Source organism: Anser anser (genome assembly GCF_964211835.1).
Source record: "Anser anser genome assembly, contig: HAP1_SCAFFOLD_32, whole genome shotgun sequence".
NCBI lineage: Eukaryota > Metazoa > Chordata > Aves > Anseriformes > Anatidae > Anser > Anser anser.
The window spans coordinates 3,799,938-3,817,268 of NW_028154148.1; the positions used below are offsets into that span (position 1 = coordinate 3,799,938).

Sequence of the window (17,331 nt, forward strand, 5' to 3'; positions counted from 1 at the left end):
CCCTGCCTGGTTCATTGGTGGGGGCGAGGAGGCAATGAGGCCCTGGTGCTTTACCGAGAAGCTGTCTCCTCTTAGGCCTCAGTGGCAGAGACAACAGCCAGAGGCATGGACACAAAGACCTGGGTCCAGTTGAGACTCTCAGCCTTGTCACAGCCCTTGCTGCTCTCCACACCAGACTGTCCTAAGGACTCCCACACCTGTACCTCTTTTCCTGCTGGCTCTAGACCCTTGTCCATGTGGTATATCACAAGATCTGAGCTGAGTCTGATAACTCAGATCTTCTTGATGGCCATGCTCCTCGTAAGGCAGCTCTGTAGGAAGCTGGCCTGGTTCCTGGGGAGCAGCACCACTGCTCGTATGGCATCCCTCGTGGTGCCCAGGCCCTCCTCCTCCTGGGCACTGCTCACTCAGCAGGGTCCCAGTCTGCCCTGATGTGTGGGGTTCCTCTTCCTCTGCTGCAGCACTGGGCTCTTCTCCTTGTAAATGCCAAGATGTTCCTTTAGGCAAAATCCTGCCGTTTCTCAAGGTTCCCCTGGACAGATGCTCCATTCTGTCAGCTGTTAATGTCTGCAGGCAGATGGCTCACCCTGATTATGCTGTCTCTCACAAGGTAACAGCAGCAGGAATTTGCAGGACAGTTTTGACAATACCGCACTAACTATTTGAATGGAATTGCAGCACAAACTCATTTAAGGGTACGGGATAGAAGGCTGGCAGATTCCACTTTTTCTCTTCTTCCTTCTCATGCATGCGGTTATTTTGTCTGGAAGTGCGTCTTACATACAAACACTGCACCATGCCAGCTAATAGGAAGAAAATTAATTCTATCCCAGCCAAAATGAGGACAATATCCACCCCATATTCCACACCATCTGCATCGTGCTCAGCTCCAGTACTTTCTAATTAATCTCCACCACCTTTTCTCTTTTGATATACACACAGAGATATCATGCCCTTCGTCTGTGGGTGTCCTGGAGTTGGCTAGGATTGAGTTAATTTTCCTCCTAGTAGCTGGTATGATGCTGTGTTTCGGATTTAACATGAGAAGAATGATTATCACACACTGATGGCTTAGCTGTTGCCCAGCAGTGGAGGGCTGGGGGTGCCTGAGAAGCTGGGGGGGACAGAAGCAGGACAGCTGACCCCAAGTGGCCAAAGGGATGTTCCATACCGCAGACGTCATGCTGAACAATCAATATGGGGTGGCTGGCCAGGGTAGGGGGTACCACTGCTGCGGGATAGGCAATCACCGTCATGATCATCATCATCATTGTTCGTATTTTTTGTCTTCCCTTAAACTGTCTTCATCTCAACCCATGCTTTTTTTATTATTATTATTTTGTTATTTTTTTCCCCCTGCTCATTCTCTCCTGCATCCGCTGGGGGTGTAGCAGGGTGTGTGTGTGAGGGAATGGCTGTGTGGTGCTGAGCTGCCTGCCGGGTTAAACCACTCTCTTTTTGGTGCCCGACATGGAGCACAAACTTTGAGCCAATGACAGATCTCACCACAGCATGTTAAAAGAAAGCCTTTATAAGCATGAGTTGATTTTAATAGTTGCTGATCACAAAGATGATTTTCTTTCTTTTTTCTTTCTTTTTTTTTTTTTTTTAATCTCAGGTCTGTTGTGCTCAATTTCAGATCTTTGTTGTACAGCACATGACTTCCTGTATGTCTCCCCTGTCATGCTGTTTATCTTTTCTGATGGCTGCTTCAAGTTTATTCTTTTCTTGTATCGTGTAACACTGGCTTATGATATGATAAAATTCCTGGTCATGAAACTAATCTGGTACTTGTACTCAGCATTGCCATTACCTCCGTACCTTGGGAGCCATCTCTCAGAAACTATTAAGAATTACACTCTTGACCTTTTCTCCTCAGGAAACCAAGCCATGGGGGAGACAAGGGGAGGACACTTTTCCCCACTGCTTCACTCTCCCTTTCTCCTTCACCTCCCCTTCTCCTCCAGGCTACTTACACTAGCTCTTCAAAGCTTTGAATATCCTTGGGATGGTCAAACCAACGTGTTCCTATTGTTATGTCTCCTGAATGTGTTTCATCTTTTTTTAAAGTCAAACAACCACTTAAGCATGCCATCCAGAGATCTGTCCAGAGGCAGGAGGGTTAGGAGTGGCAGGGAGTGTGGGAGGATCTGGGCAGGCACCTAGAGCAGTGGGCACATCCAGTGCTTTCGAACTTCACTTCTGAGCTCCTGAGGTGTGACCAAAGTTAAACCAACCCCTGTGACAGGCCCTAGAGCCACTCCAAAACCTGCAATAGGCTCTGCAGCCACTCCAACTCCTCTGAAAGGCCCTGCAGCCAGAACAACTCCTGTGATGGGCCCTGCAGCCACTCCAGCCCCTGCAATGGGCCAGAGAACCAGCCTGTGCCACTATTGGTTGCCTCTTTATGAAAGAGAAAACAATAGGTGTGGAAGTCAGTTTTTCTTTAGAAAGGAAAGAAACTCCTACCAAGACAAGAAATATGGAAGATGATAAGGCAGGTTTCTCTAAAGTTGGGCCATCATGGAAGCAGGATGACAAAAAAGAAGAGAACTGTTGTGGTTTAACCCGGCTGGCAGCTAAACACCACACAGCCGTTCGCTCACCCTCCCCCCTCCCTCTCTGGGATGGGGGAGAGAAACGGGAAAGTGAAGCCTGTGAGTTGAGATAAAGACAGTTTATTAAGACAGGAAAATAATAATAACAATAATAATAATAATAGTGATAATGGTAATAGTATTAACAATAATAATGTGTAAGAAAACAAGTGATGCACAATGCAATTGCTCACCACCCGCTGACCGATGCCCAGCCTATCCCCGAGCAGCCGGCCCCCCCACCCCGGCCAGCCACCCCTATATATTGTTTAGCATGACGTCAGATGGTATGGAATACCCCTTTGGCCAGTTTGGGTCAGCTGTCCTGGGTCTGTCCCCTCCCAGCTCCTGCTGCACCCCCAGCCTGCTCGCTGGCAGGACAGAGCGAGAAGCCGAAAAGTCCTTGGCCTGGTGTAAACACTGCTCTGCAACAATTAAAACATCAGCATGTTATCAGCGCTCTTCTCATCCTAATCCAAAACATAGCACCCTACCAGCTACTATGAGCTACTTAACTCTGTCCTAACTGGAACCAGGACAGATATCCACCCCTTATTCCATACCATTTATGTCATGCTCAGGTTACACTCTGTCCAATACATTCTAATTAATCACCATTTTCATCTATGATATATAGCAATCATGGTAGTGATGACATGCAGTATTATATAATAATTAACATACTACAATTCAACTCATGGGCTATTCTCACCCAGTATCAAATCCCCTTGAGGTACACACCGGACCTCCCCATTCTTTTGCATTACCCACCAAGTGCATCCAGGTCCCTGAGCAAAAGCAATTCCACGAATGGGTTTGCCTTTTCCTGAGGCAGGAGTAGCCCAGACTGTTTTACCCAGCATGTTTCTTACGTGCACTACAGGAACTTTATCCCCTTCTACAGTGCGTAACAGGCTTGATTGGGCAGGTCCAGCTCGGTTGGCAGATCCCCTCGTATTGACTAACCAGGTGGCCTTTGCCAAATGTGTATCCCAATTTTTGAATGTCCCAGCACCCATTGCTTTCAGTGTAGTCTTCAACAGTCCATTGTATCGTTCAACTTTTCCAGAGGCTGGTGCATGATAGGGGATGTGATACACCCACTCAATACCATGTTCTTTGGCCCAAGTGTCTATAAGGTTGTTTCGGAAATGAGTCCCGTTGTCTGACTCAATTCTCTCTGGGGTGCCATGTCGCCATAAGACTTGCTTTTCAAGGCCCAGGATAGTGTTCCGGGCGGTGGCATGGGGCACAGGATATGTTTCCAGCCATCCGGTGGTTGCTTCCACCATTGTAAGTACGTGGCGCTTGCTGTTGCGGGTTTGAGGGAGTGTGATGTAATCAATCTGCCAGGCCTCTCCATATTTATATTTCAGCCATCGTCCTCCATACCAAAGAGGTTTTGACCGTTTGGCTTGCTTGATTGCAGCACATGTTTCACAGTCATGAATAACCTGTGCTATAGTGTCCATGGTCAGGTCCACCCCTCGATCACGAGCCCATCTGTAGGTTGCATCTCTACCTTGATGGCCTGAGGTGTCATGGGCCCATCGGGCTATAAATAATTCACCTTTATGTTGCCAGTCCAGGTCCACCTGAGCCACTGCAATCTTAGCAGCCTGATCCACCTGCTGGTTGTATTGGTGTTCTTCAGTAGCCCGATTCTTGGGCACATGAGCATCTACATGGCGTACCTTTACAACCAGGTTCTCTACCCGGGCAGCAATATCTTGCCACAATGCCGCAGCCCAGATGGGCTTGCCCCTGCGCTGCCAGTTGTTCTGCTTCCATTGCTGTAACCACCCCCACAGGGCATTTGCTACCATCCATGAATCAGTATAGAGATAGAGAACTGGCCACTTTTCTCGTTCAGCAATATCTAAAGCCAGCTGAATGGCTTTTACTTCTGCAAACTGACTCGATTCACCTTCTCCCTCAGCAGCTTCTGCAACTCGTCGTGTAGGACTCCATACAGCAGCTTTCCATCTCCGATGCTTTCCCACAATACGACAGGACCCGTCAGTGAACAAGGCACATTTCTTCTCATTTTCCGGTAGCTTGTTGTACAGGGGGGCTTCTTCAGCACGAACCACCTCCTCCTCTGATGATATCCCAAAGTATTTGTCTTCTGGCCAGTCCATAATCACCTCCAAGATTCCTGGGCGACTGGGGTTTCCTATTTGAGCCCGCTGAGTAATCAGTGCAACCCACTTGCTCCATGTAGCATCAGTTGCATGATGCGTAGAGGGGACCCTTCCTTTGAACATCCAGCCTAGTACCGGCAGTCGGGGTGCCAGGAGGAGCTGCGCTTCAGTACCGACCACTTCTGAAGCAGATCGAACTCCTTCATATGCTGCCAATATCTCCTTTTCAGTTGGAGTGTAGCGGGCTTCAGATCCTCTGTATCCCCGACTCCAAAACCCCAGGGGTCGACCTCGAGTTTCCCCAGGTTCTTTCTGCCAGAGGCTCCAGGTGGGACCATTCTCTCCGGCTGCGGTGTAGAGCACATTCTTTACATCTGGTCCTGTTCGGACTGGCCCGAGGGCTACTGCATGAACTATTTCCTGCTTAATTTGTTCAAAGGCTTGTCGTTGCTCAGGGCCCCATTCAAAAGCATTCTTCTTACGGGTTACTTGGTAGAGCGGGTTTACAATCAGACTGTAATTTGGAATATGCATTCTCCAAAACCCCACGACACCTAGGAAAGTTTGTGTTTCTTTTTTGCTAGTTGGTGGAGACATAGCTGTTATCTTGTTGATCACATCCATTGGGATTTGACGACGTCCATCTTGCCATTTAATTCCTAAAAACTGGATCTCTCGTGCAGGTCCTTTAACTTTATTCGGTTTTATGGCAAAACCGGCCTTCAGAAGGATTTGGACTATTTTCTTCCCTTTCTCGAAAACTTCTTCTGCAGTGTCACCCCACACAATGATGTCATCGATGTACTGCAGCTGTTCAGGAGCTTCCCCCTGCTCCAGCGCAGACTGGATCAGTCCATGGCAAATGGTAGGGCTGTGTTTCCACCCCTGGGGCAGCCGATTCCAAGTATATTGGACTCCCCTCCAAGTGAAAGCAAACTGTGGCCTGCACTGTGCTGCTAGAGGGATGGAGAAAAATGCATTAGCGATATCAATTGTGGCATACCACTTGGCTGCCTTTGATTCCAGTTCATACTGGAGTTCTAGCATGTCCGGCACTGCAGCACTCAGTGGTGGCGTGACTTCGTTCAGGCCACGATAGTCCACTGTTAGTCTCCACTCACCATTAGACTTTCGCACTGGCCATATGGGACTATTAAAAGGTGAATGAGTCTTGCTGATCACTCCTTGGCTCTCCAGTTGACGAATTAGCTTATGGATGGGACTCAGGGAGTCTCGGTTGGTGCGATATTGCCGCCGGTGCACAGTTGTGGTAGCGATCGGCACTTGCTGTTCTTCAACCCTCAGCAACCCCACAACAGAAGGGTCCTCTGAGAGACCAGGCAAGGTAGACAACTGTTTAATGTCCTCTGTCTCCAAAGCAGCTATGCCAAAAGCCCAGCAGAACCCTTTCGGGTCCTTGAAATATCCTCTTCTAAGATAGTCTATGCCAAGGATGCACGGAGCATCTGGGCCAGTCACAATACGGTGCTTTTGCCACTCATTACCGGTTAGACTCACTTCAGCCTCCAATACAGTTAACTGCTGGGATCCCCCCGTCACACCATAAATACAGATGGGCTCTGGCCCTTTATAGCTTGATGGCATTAGAGTACATTGTGCACCGGTGTCTACCAAAGCCTTATACTTCTGTGCGTCTGACGTGCCAGGCCATCGAATCCACACAGTCCAATAAACTCGATTGTCCCTTTCCTCCCCCTGGCTGGAGGCAGGGCCCCTCTAGTCCTGGTCAGAATCTTCATTTCTGTGTTTAAAGGACTGCCTGCTGGAAGTTGGAGCAGCAAACCTTTCAGAGAACTCCTTTTTCCCAATTGTTTTCCTTTGTAATTCACGTACCCGTGCCTCTAGGGTCGCAGTAGATTTTCCATCCCATTTTCTCATGTCCTCTCCATGGTCACGTAGGTAAAACCACAGGGTGGCGCGGTGTGTGTGCCCACCATATTGTCTTCCTTGCATAGATGAACGTTTACCCCTAATAGCTGAGACACTGGTTTGTACAGGTGGGGAGGAAAATAAACTCTCTTCAAGTTGGTGGATCTTTTCAGAAAGTTTCTCCAAGGTATTCTCTTTTAGCTGGTGGACACTGGTTCGTTCAGGTGAAGGGGAAGATAATCTTTCTTCAAGTTGGTGGATCTTTTCAGAAAGTTTCTCTAAAGCATTCTCTTTTAGCTGGTGGACACTGGTTCGTTCAGGTGGAGGGGAAGATAAATTCTCTTTAAGTTGGTGGACCTCTTCAGAGAGTTTCTCCACAGCTGAGACACAGGCCTTTAGGGAAGAGGAGAGATTTCCTTCGTACTGCCGGAGTATTTTAGTCACTTCATTCACTGTGGGATTCTCCTCCGTTTTCCAGGCTAGTATTGCCAATGAGTTGGCATATGATGATGGGGCACTCTGTACAAACTTCCGCCACATGGGTAGTGTACACCGGACTGCATCTGGATCTGCGGATGTTTGTGCGTCGTCTAGGTCCTTATAAATTACTTCCCGTACGGCCAATTCCCTCAGGTACTGAATTCCCTTCTCCATGGTGGTCCATTTGCTTGGTAAACATACAAGTTCTTCCTTGAAGGGATACCTTTCCTTCACAGCTGACAGGAGACGCCTCCAGAGGCTGCGAGATTGTGCTCCATCTCCAATTGCTTTGTCAATGCATGCGTCCCTAGCAAGGGATCCCAGCCGCCTGGCTTCCTTGCCCTCCAATTCCACATAATTGGCTCCGGTGTCCCAGCACCGGAGCAGCCAGGTGACAAGCTGCTCACCTATACAGCGACCAAAATCTTTTCGCACATCTCGTAGCTCACGCTGGTATAGAGTCCGGGTAATTACTGTTGATTTTTCGACATCCTCATCCTCATCTTCAGTCTTCTGCACCTTTGATGGCCGGTGTAGAGTCCGGGTAGTTACTGTTGATTTTCCGACATCCTCATCCTCATCTTCAGTCTCCTGCACCTTTGATGGCTGGTATGGAGTCCGGGTAGTTACTGTTGATTTTTCGCCATCCTCATCCTCATCTTCAGTCTCCTGCACCTTTGATGGCCCAGCCTCGTCTTCACTACGCCCAGACTTAGCAGAAGACTGTCTGCGTTTTAAACGACCTGAGCCTCTATACCATTTTTTCACCTTGTCTACAGGGGCAACTTGCACTGCTACAGCTCGTTTCTCTGACCCAGACACAGGGTCTGCCACAGGGGTTGGAATACCCTCTGCGGGGTCAACTTGCACTGCTACAGCTCGTTTCTCTGACCCAGACACAGGGTCTGCCACAGGGGTTGGAATACCCTCTGCGGGGTCAACTTGCACTGCTACAGCTCGTTTCTCTGACCCAGCCACAGGAGTGGGAGCAGCTGCAGGAGCTGGAGCGGCTGCAGGAGCTGGAACTGGAGCGGCTGCAGGAGCTGGAGCGGCTGCAGGAGCTGGAACTGGAGCGGCTGCAGGAGCTGGAGCGGCTGCAGGAGCTGGAGCTGGAGTAGCTGCAGGAGCTGGAGCTGGAGCGGCTGCAGGAGCCGGAACGGCTGCAGGAGCTGGAGCGGCTGCAGGAGCTGGAGCTGGAGTAGCTGCAGGAGCTGGAACTGGAGCGGCTGCAGGAGCTGGAGCGGCTGCAGGAGCTGGGGTGGCTGCAGGAGCTGGAGCTGGAGCGGCTGCAGGAGCTGGAACTGGAGCGGCTGCAGGAGCTGCAGCTGGAGTGGCTGCAGGAGCTGGAGCTGGAGCGGCTGCAGGAGCTGCAGCTGGAGTGGCTGCAGGAGCTGGAGCTGGAGCGGCTGCAGGAGCTGGAGCTAGGTTGCTAGTAGCATCAATTGCAGCTCGATAGGCACAAGCCAGACCCCAGCACGCTACAGTGATTTGTGTCACTTTGGAACTGCCAGAGTCATGACACCTTTTTTTCAAGCATTCTTCCAGCTTTTTAGGATTTTGCAGTTGTTCAGGGGTGAATGTCCAAAACACTGGAGGTGCCCACTGCTCTAGAAACCTGCCCATATCCTCCCACACTCCCTGCCACTCGCAACTATCCCACCTCAAGACAGATCTCCGGATGAGATTCCTAAGTAGTTGTTTAACCCTCCACAAAATCTGAAGCGCATTCAGGAGACATAACAACAAGAGCAGGCTGGTCTGAGTATCCCAAGGATATTCAACATCTCGGAGAACCACCGTAACTAGCTCGGGGGATAAGAGGGTGGTGGTGAAGGAGAAAGGGAGAGTGAACAGGTAGGGAAACATGTCTTCCCCTGTCCCCTTCACAGATTGGCTCCCTAACGAAAACAGGCAATAGGTGTAATTGCTAATAGTTTCCGAGATATGGGTTCCAAAGTATAGAGTCGACGTCAGTGCTGAGTACAAATACCAGGTTAAAGTCATGACCAGATATCTCATCATTTCATAAGCCATTGCTACACCGCACAGTACCATAACAATCTTAAACCAGGGCCCGGAAAGGATAAACAGTGCAACAGGGAGCACATACAGAAAGTAACGCACCATAAAACTCAATTTGGAATACAGGTACAGCAGACTGGAGATTAAGGCAATCAACATCGTGACTAGCAACTATTAAGCAGGTCCAATACTTATACCAATTTTAGTTTAACACACTCTGGTCAGATTTGTCGATATCTCAACCCTTCGGGCCCCACGTTGGGCGCCAAAAAGGACTGTCGTGGTTTAACCCGGCTGGCAGCTAAACACCACACAGCCGTTCGCTCACCCTCCCCCCTCCCTCTCTGGGATGGGGGAGAGAAACGGGAAAGTGAAGCCTGTGAGTCAAGATAAAGACAGTTTATTAAGACAGGAAAATAATAATAACAACAATAATAATGGTGATAATGATAATAGTATTCATAATAATAATGTGTAAGAAACAAGTGATGCACAATGCAATTGCTCACCACCTGCTGACCGATGCCCAGCCTATCCCTGAGCAGCCGGCCCCCCCAGCCCGGCTAGCCACCCCTATATATTATTTAGCATGACGTCAGATGGTATGGAATACCCCTGTGGCCAGTTTGGGTCAGCTGTCCTGGGTCTGTCCCCTCCCAGCTCCTGCTGCACCCCCAGCCTGCTCGCTGGCAGGACAGAGCAAGAAGCTGAAAAGTCCTTGGCCTGGTGTAAGCACTGCTCTGCAACAATTAAAACATCAGCATGTTATCAGCGCTCTTCTCATCCTAATCCAAAACATAGCACCCTACCAGCTACTAGGAGGAAAATTATCTCTGTCCTAACTGGAACCAGGACACCTGGTCACCCAGTCTTGGTCATTTCCGCTTGTTCACTGAAGGCCTCTGAGACCTTTGTGCTGTGGCCTCGCTGTGTGTCCTGGCGTTGCAGAGCTCCCATCAGCCCATGCATCCTTTGGCTTAACTTTACTGTGAAGATTATCATATTTTCAGAATCAGAATTACAGAATCATCTAGGCTGGAAGAGACCTCCAAGATCACGCAGTCCAACCTCTGACCCAACACTAACAAGTCCTACACTAAACCATATCACTGAGCTCAACATCTAATCGTCTGTTAAAGACCTCCAGGGATGGTGACTCAACCACTTCCCTGGGCAGCCCTTTCCAATGCCTAACAACCCTTTCAGTAAAGAAGTTCTTCCTAACATCCAACATAAACCTCCCCTGGTGCAACTTTAGCCCATTCCCCCTCATCCTGTCACCAGGCATGTGGGAGAATAGACCAACCCCCACCTCGCTACAGCCTCCTTTAAGGTATCTATAGAGAGCGATAAGGTCGCCCCTGAGCCTCCTCTTCTCCAGGCTGAACAATCCCAGCTCCCTCAGCCACTCCTCGTAAGACTTGTTCTCCAGACCAGTCACCAGATTCATCGCCCTTCTCTGGACCCTCTCGAGCACCTCCATGTCCTTCTTGTAGCGAGGGGCCCAAAACTGAACACAGTACTCGAGGTGCGGCCTCACCAGAGCCGAGTACAGGGGGACAATCACTTCCTTAGACCTGCTGGCCACACTGCTTCTTATACAAGCCAGGATGCTGTTGGCCTTCTTGGCTACCTGAGCACACTGCTGGCTCATATTCAGCCGACTATCCACCAATACTCCCAGGTTCTTCTCCGCCAGGCAGCTTTCCAACCACTCATCCCCCAGCCTTTAGCGCTGCTTGGGGTTGTTGCGCCCCAGGTGCAGGACCCGGCACTTGGCCCTGTTGAACTTCATGTAGTTGGCCTCAGCCCATCGGTCCAGCCTATCCAGATCCTCCTGTAGAGCCTTCCTACCCTCGAGCAGATTGACACACACACCTAACTTGGTGTCATCTGCAAACTTACTGAGGGTGCACTGGACGCCCTCATCCAGATCATCAATAAAGATATTAAAGAGGACCGGCCCCAGTACCGAGCCCTGGGGGACACCACTAGTGACCGGCCTCCAACCAGATTTGACTCCATTCACCACAACTCTCTGAGCCTGGCTATCCAGCCAGTTTTTAACCCAACGAAGCGTACGCCAGTCCAAGCCCCGAGCAGCCAGTTTCTTGAGGAGAATGTTGTGGGAAACAGTGTCAAAAGCCTTACTGAAGTCAAGGTAGACCACATCCACAGCCTTTCCCTCATCTACTAATCATGTCATTTGCCTTATCCCATCCGTGCACATCCAAAACTGAAGCATGTGTGAGGGGCTGGGAAAAGTAACCCTGGATCCATAGAAGCCATTTGGGAAACAAAAGTTATAGGTAGGAAGTGTGATTGTGTGGAGGTGCAGAGCTGATGGGCCCATTGTACAGGATGATCCTAAAGACCTTTTCCCTCCTGGCAAGAACACCACTTCCTTCTCAAGAACAGAGTAAACAAAATAGGTGAGACAGATATTCTGCGATCATGAATGTCCTCAGAAAGCTGATCCCAATAAGATATGGGGAGGTCAGGAGCAGCCTGGACAAGAAAGATGTGAGATTTTGGGGTGGGAAGAAGAGCTTGGCCAGCAGAAGCTTACGATGCGGTAGAGGTAAGAGGGCTCATGTAATGCTGATGCTGTGGTAACACTGATTTAAAACAGTCATGTATGGCCCTTACCTTACTTGAACCAGGAATTTTAATCCCTAAACCTAAATGCTACTCCAACACTCTGACAGGAATGCATTTCTCTAATGCTTGAACTCAAAGTATCACTTAAAGGAAAACTCAGGCCATACCCCTTTCCCTTACGTTTACTCTCTTTTTCAACCTGATACCTTCCCTTAATACTAGTATTAAAATGCTCTGTAACATATCTTACCTAACCACAGACATGATACCCACAGAAGAACACCAAAACTTCCCAGTAAAGTTTTCTTCACTCTCTAACCCAGAAAGGTGAGCCCTAGTTGCTTTGGAACCCTGCCACTATAACTTTGCTTAAACTCCAACCGAGAAATTGAAAACCAAGTCCCCAGGGGAGTAGAGAGAGGTCAGCTCTGCCTCAGGATCTCCTGCCCCAGCAGGAGGAATGGGACTGGGGCAGTGACTGGGAGGTCACTTCTGTCTCTGCAGCTGATAGGGCAGCAGCAGGAACGTGTCACGCAAAGGGACTGTGAGGTCCCTTGTGTCTGGAGGTGGCAGGTCAGCCTTGGCTTCTCCCTGGGATCTGCACTTTGGGGCTGACATCTGCCAGGGGCCCTGCTAGGCCAGCAGAAGGCCCCTGCTTGGCATGCTGCCTGTGGGATCCCCTCTGCCTCCATCCCCAGGAGGACCCAGACAGAAAGAAGGCCCGCAGAGGGGTTGTCCTGTCCCTTCTGCTTGAGTCCAGGACTGGACAGCAGGAGGCACAAGGCTTGGCTGTGTCTAGCCAAGAAGCTGCAAGGCCAGCAGCAGGCCCAGGCCTTGGGAGATGCTGGTGAGGTGACTTCTGTCTGCTTGGCTGACAGGCCGCAAGGAGCCTGATGGGTTGGGATGCCTCCTTCAGGAGTGGTTGCCACCCTGATGGAGCTTTCTTTGGTAGTAGGAAAGAGCAGGAGAGAAAAAACTGCCACAAAGTGCCCCTTGGAAGGTTGGTACTGGCAAGGAGGAGGAAGAAATGTCCAGGGGAACAACTGGTCTTGCTGCTAGAGCCTGAGGCAAAGAAGACATTAAGTGCCTCAGCCTTTACCTCATCTCTTGTCACCAGGTTTCCCCCCACATCCATTAAAGGATGATGATTCTCCTTAATCCTCCATTATTAAAGTATTTATATAAACAATTTTTCTTTCTTTTTTTTTTTTTTTTTTGTCTTTGACAAGAATCTGTCCCTCAGAAAGCCTGGTGTGGAGAGGAGAGAGGCCTCTGACAAGGCTGAGAGTCCCAACAGGACCCAGGTCTTTTTGTCCATGGCTCTGGCTGTTGTCTCTGCCACTGAGGCCTTGGAGGAGACAGCTTCTCGGTAAAGCACCAGGGCCTCATTGCCTCCTCGCCCCCACCCATGAACCAGGCAGGGCTCGTACCATTCTCCTGCACTTGGCCATGCACATCCCCATCTCCTCCTGCCCCAGGAAGAGCCCTGAGCAGTGTGTGAAGGGAAAGGATCTCCCTTCCCAGGGGCTGGGGGTCAAGGCCTGTCCCTTGTGCTTGGTGAAACACATCCTGCTTTTCTACACATCAGTGTGCCTTGACATTGTCTTTCTCTATTTGTCCTTGCTGCCTCCAATGCTCTGCTCTAACGAGCTCCAAGGGAGGCTGTGTCAGTGCTGGCCCTCAGGGGGACACTGCAGGAAACTTGCCTCTGACTAGGACTTGTTGAGAGATGTCTTCAATTGTCTCTCAGTGCCTGAGGTTCGTGGGCTCCTCAGCAAAGCCCCCCGAGGGGGGATTCCAATGCCTTGGGCTGGGCGTCTGGTGCTGAGCTGGGCCGGGCTCGTGGGACAGAGAGAGCTCGTGGCAAGAGGGCCCTGGTGCAGAGAGACAGCTGTGCCCAGGAGCAGCTCCTGTGCACAGCGCAGCAGGGCTGGGGGCTCTGACCGCAGCTGGCACGGGGACAGGAGAGAAGGAGAGAGGGCTTGGAGGCAGTTGGCAGTGGGAGGATGCTGAGAGCTGCCTGCAGGAGAAATCTGCACAGCCCTTGACAAGGTACGTCTCTGGCTGCAGGGCCATGCAGCTGCACGTCCTGGAAGGGTCTCCTGCTGGGTCTTGTTCCTGGGAGGGCAGTGGGCAATGCAGTAGGCTTTGGGAGTCCTGCTGGATGGCACTGCGAGGTGAGGAAGTCTGGCAGAAGCCCCTTGGAGTGCCCTAAGCCAGGTGTCCCTGGTCAGACAACAGCGGGGTGGCCCAGCCTCCTTCAGGCACTGCAGGGGATGCAGATGGGATACTGGGATACCTCACCTTGTGGATATTCATGTCTGTCTGTGGGGTGTTCTTCTGGTCTGCAGGCTGGTCTCCAGCAGGATGCAGCTCTCTCGTGGCATGCTTGTGTTATCCAGGTGCCCCAAGGAGAAGACACCTCCATGCTTAGGCCATGTCCGTGGTGCTGGACGGCTGTCAGTTGGCAGCTGGAAGGAGGCGTTTGCACCTGTTTAAGAGGGAGGAGCTGAGATCCTGCTGAGACACCAGAAATAAGGTGAGAATTCTGTCCAGATGCACTGGGACTGGGGCTTCTCTGCTTTAAGCAGTCTCCACTTATTGGGAAACACAAGATTGTGATTGTTGTCCTGAGCATAAGAATATTTGCCTTGCTCTACACTGCGGTTGGATGTGTTCTCTGCAACAACACTGCAAAGTTTATGGATTTCATAAGTGGACTGAACTCGAGTTTCCCCCGTGTTCCTGCTTCCAGCCAGCTTCACAGCAGGAAAGACTCCTCTGGAGCCCACAGCAGTCCCTGCTCCCAGTGCCACTCTCAGAGAGCATCAGCTGGGACTCAAGTCATGGAGCTGCAGAAAGGTTCTCCTGCAAAGAGAGAGGCTTGGGATGAGAGTGCTCTAACACCTGCAACAGCTTCTCCTCAGAGAAGTCTGTTCTAACCTTTTTCTGCCTTCTCCTTTTCAACAGACAGCTGTGCCCAATGTCAGAAAATGCCCAACAGCAGCTCTGTGAGCGAGTTCCTCCTGCTGGCATTCGCAGACACGCGGGAGCTGCAGCTCCTGCACTTCGGGCTCTTCCTGGGCATCTACCTGGCTGCCCTCCTGGGCAACGGCCTCATCCTCACCGCCGTAGCCTGCGACCACCGCCTCCACACCCCCATGTACTTCTTCCTCCTCAACCTCGCCCTCCTCGACCTGGGCTGCATCTCCACCACTCTGCCCAAAGCCATGGCCAATGCCCTCTGGGACACCAGGGCCATCTCCTATCAAGGATGTGCTGCACAGGTATTTCTGTTTGTCTTCTTGATTGTGTCAGAATTTTATGTTCTCACGGTCATGGCCTACGACCGCTACGTTGCCGTCTGCAAGCCCCTGCACTACGGGAGCCTCGTGGGCAGCAGAGCTTGTGCCCAGATGGCAGCAGCTGCCTGGGGCAGTGGCTTTCTCAATGCTGTCCTGCACACGGCCACTACCTTTTCCCTGCCCCTCTGCCAAGGCAATGCTGTGGACCAGTTCTTCTGTGAAATCCCCCAGATCCTCAAGCTCTCCTGCTCAGATGCTTACCTCAGGGAAGTTGGGGCACTCGTGTTTAGTGTTTCTTTAGGATGTGGTTGTTTTGTCTTCATAGTGGTGTCCTATGTGCACATTTTCAGGGCGGTGCTGAGGATGCCCTCTGAGCAGGGCCGGCACAAAGCCTTTTCCACGTGCCTCCCTCACCTGGCTGTGGTCTCTATGACTGTTAATACTGGCTTGTTTGCCTACCTGAAGCCTCCCTCCATCTCTTCCCCATCCCTGCAGCTGATGGTGTCATTTCTGTACTCAGCGGTGCCTCCAGCAGTGAACGCCCTCATCTACAGCATGAGGAACCAGGATCTCAAAGATACAGTGAGGAAAATATTTCTATACATGCTTCTTCATCATCAAGAATGACTTCATTATTGTGATTATTATCATACCATTTTTGTCATTACACTTATTATCAAAATGTAATATTAGAAATAATCCAGTGAGGCGAGGCTCACTGTTCTGGAGTTCCTTGGGTCCTCCCTTCTACCCTTTTTAGAAATGGGAGTGATGTTTCCCTTTTTCCAGTCACCAGGGACTTCACCCGACTGCCAGGACTCTTCAAATATGATGGAGAGAGGCTTGGCAACTACATCAGCCAGTTCCCTCAGGACCTGGGGCGCAAGTCATCAGGCCCCATAGACTTGTACGTGTTGAGTTTCATCAGGTGGTCTCAAACCTGCTCTTCACTTACAGCAGGTGGGACTTTGACCCCCAGCCTCCATCTCTTGGTTCAGGGAAATGAAAGACTTGGGAAGCCTGACTGGCAGGGAAGACTGAGGAGAAGACGTTGTTGGGTTCCTCAGCCTTCTCCATGTCTGTCATTACCAGTTCACCCTTCTTATCCATCAGAGGGGGTACACTCTCCTTGGCCTTTCTTTTCTGAGCAAAGCATCTACAGAATCCCTTCCTGTTATTCTTTGCATCCCTTCACAAACACAGTTCCATCTGTGCCTTGGCTTTCCTTATTCCATCTCTACACATCCAAAACTGAAGCATGCATGAGGGCCTGGGAAAAGGAACCCGGGGCCATAGAAGGCATTCTGGAAACAAAACTTTTAAGTGTGAAACACAGTTTTCTAGAGGTAAAGAGCTGATGGACACGTTTTGCCCGATGCTCCTAAAGACCTTTGTGTCCTTTTCTCTCCTGGCAACAGCACCACTTCCTTCTCAGGAATAGAGTAGCCTACAGAGGTGAGACAGATATCTGCGATCATGAATGTCATCAGAAAACTGATCCCAATAAGATATGGGGAGGTCAGGAGCAGCCTGGACACGAGGGATGCGAGATTTTGGGGTGGGAAGAGGAGCATGGCCAGCTGAAATAAGAGGGTTCATGAAATGTCGAAGCTGTGGTAACACTGACTTAAAACAGTCATGTATGGCCCTTACCTTATTTTAACCAGTAGTTTTAATCCCTAAAACTAAATGCTACTCCAACACTCTGACAGGAATGCCCTACTCTAATGCTTGAACTCAAAGTATCCCTTGAAGCAAAACTCACCCATAGCCCCTTTCCCTTCCCGTTACTCTCTTGCTCACGGTATTCACTGCCCTTAACACTAGCATTAAAATGCTATATTAAGGCCTAGACAAGTCCTTGGAAGACCTAAAAAGACCCTAAACCGAAGAGCTTTCCCATACCCTAAGCAAAGAAGAAGACCAAACCTTCCCATTAAACCTTTGTTTACTCTGTGACCCACAAAGGTGAGTCCTATTCCCGTGGGGACGAGAAAGTGGTCAGCTCTGCCTCAGGATCTCCTGCCCCAGCAGGAGGAATGGGACTGGGGCAGTGACTGGGAGGTCACTTCTGTCTCTGCAGCTGATAGGGCAGCAGCAGGAACGTGTCACGCAAAGGGACTGTGAGGTCCCTTGTGTCTGGAGGTGGCAGGTCAGCCTTGGCTTCTCCCTGGGATTGGCACTTTGGGGCTGACATCTGCCAGTGGCCCTGCTAGGCCAGCAGAAGGCCCCTGCTTGGCATGCTGACTGTGGGATCCCCTCTGCCTCCATCCCCAGGACGACCCAGACACA

General features: G+C 50.6%; 1 protein-coding gene across 1 annotated transcript; it reads left to right on the top strand.

Annotated features, from left to right (window-relative positions):
- Nucleotides 1–12,647: 12,647 nt before the first annotated feature.
- Nucleotides 12,648–15,666, top strand: LOC310890555 (olfactory receptor 14C36-like; the record flags this gene model as incomplete). Its single annotated transcript, XM_083852881.1, has 1 exon — nt 12,648–15,666. The coding sequence occupies exon 1, from the start codon at nt 14,728–14,730 to the stop codon at nt 15,664–15,666; it is 939 nt and encodes a 312-aa protein (XP_083709007.1). The 5' UTR covers nt 12,648–14,727.
- Between the last annotated feature and the right edge of the window lie 1,665 nt (nt 15,667–17,331).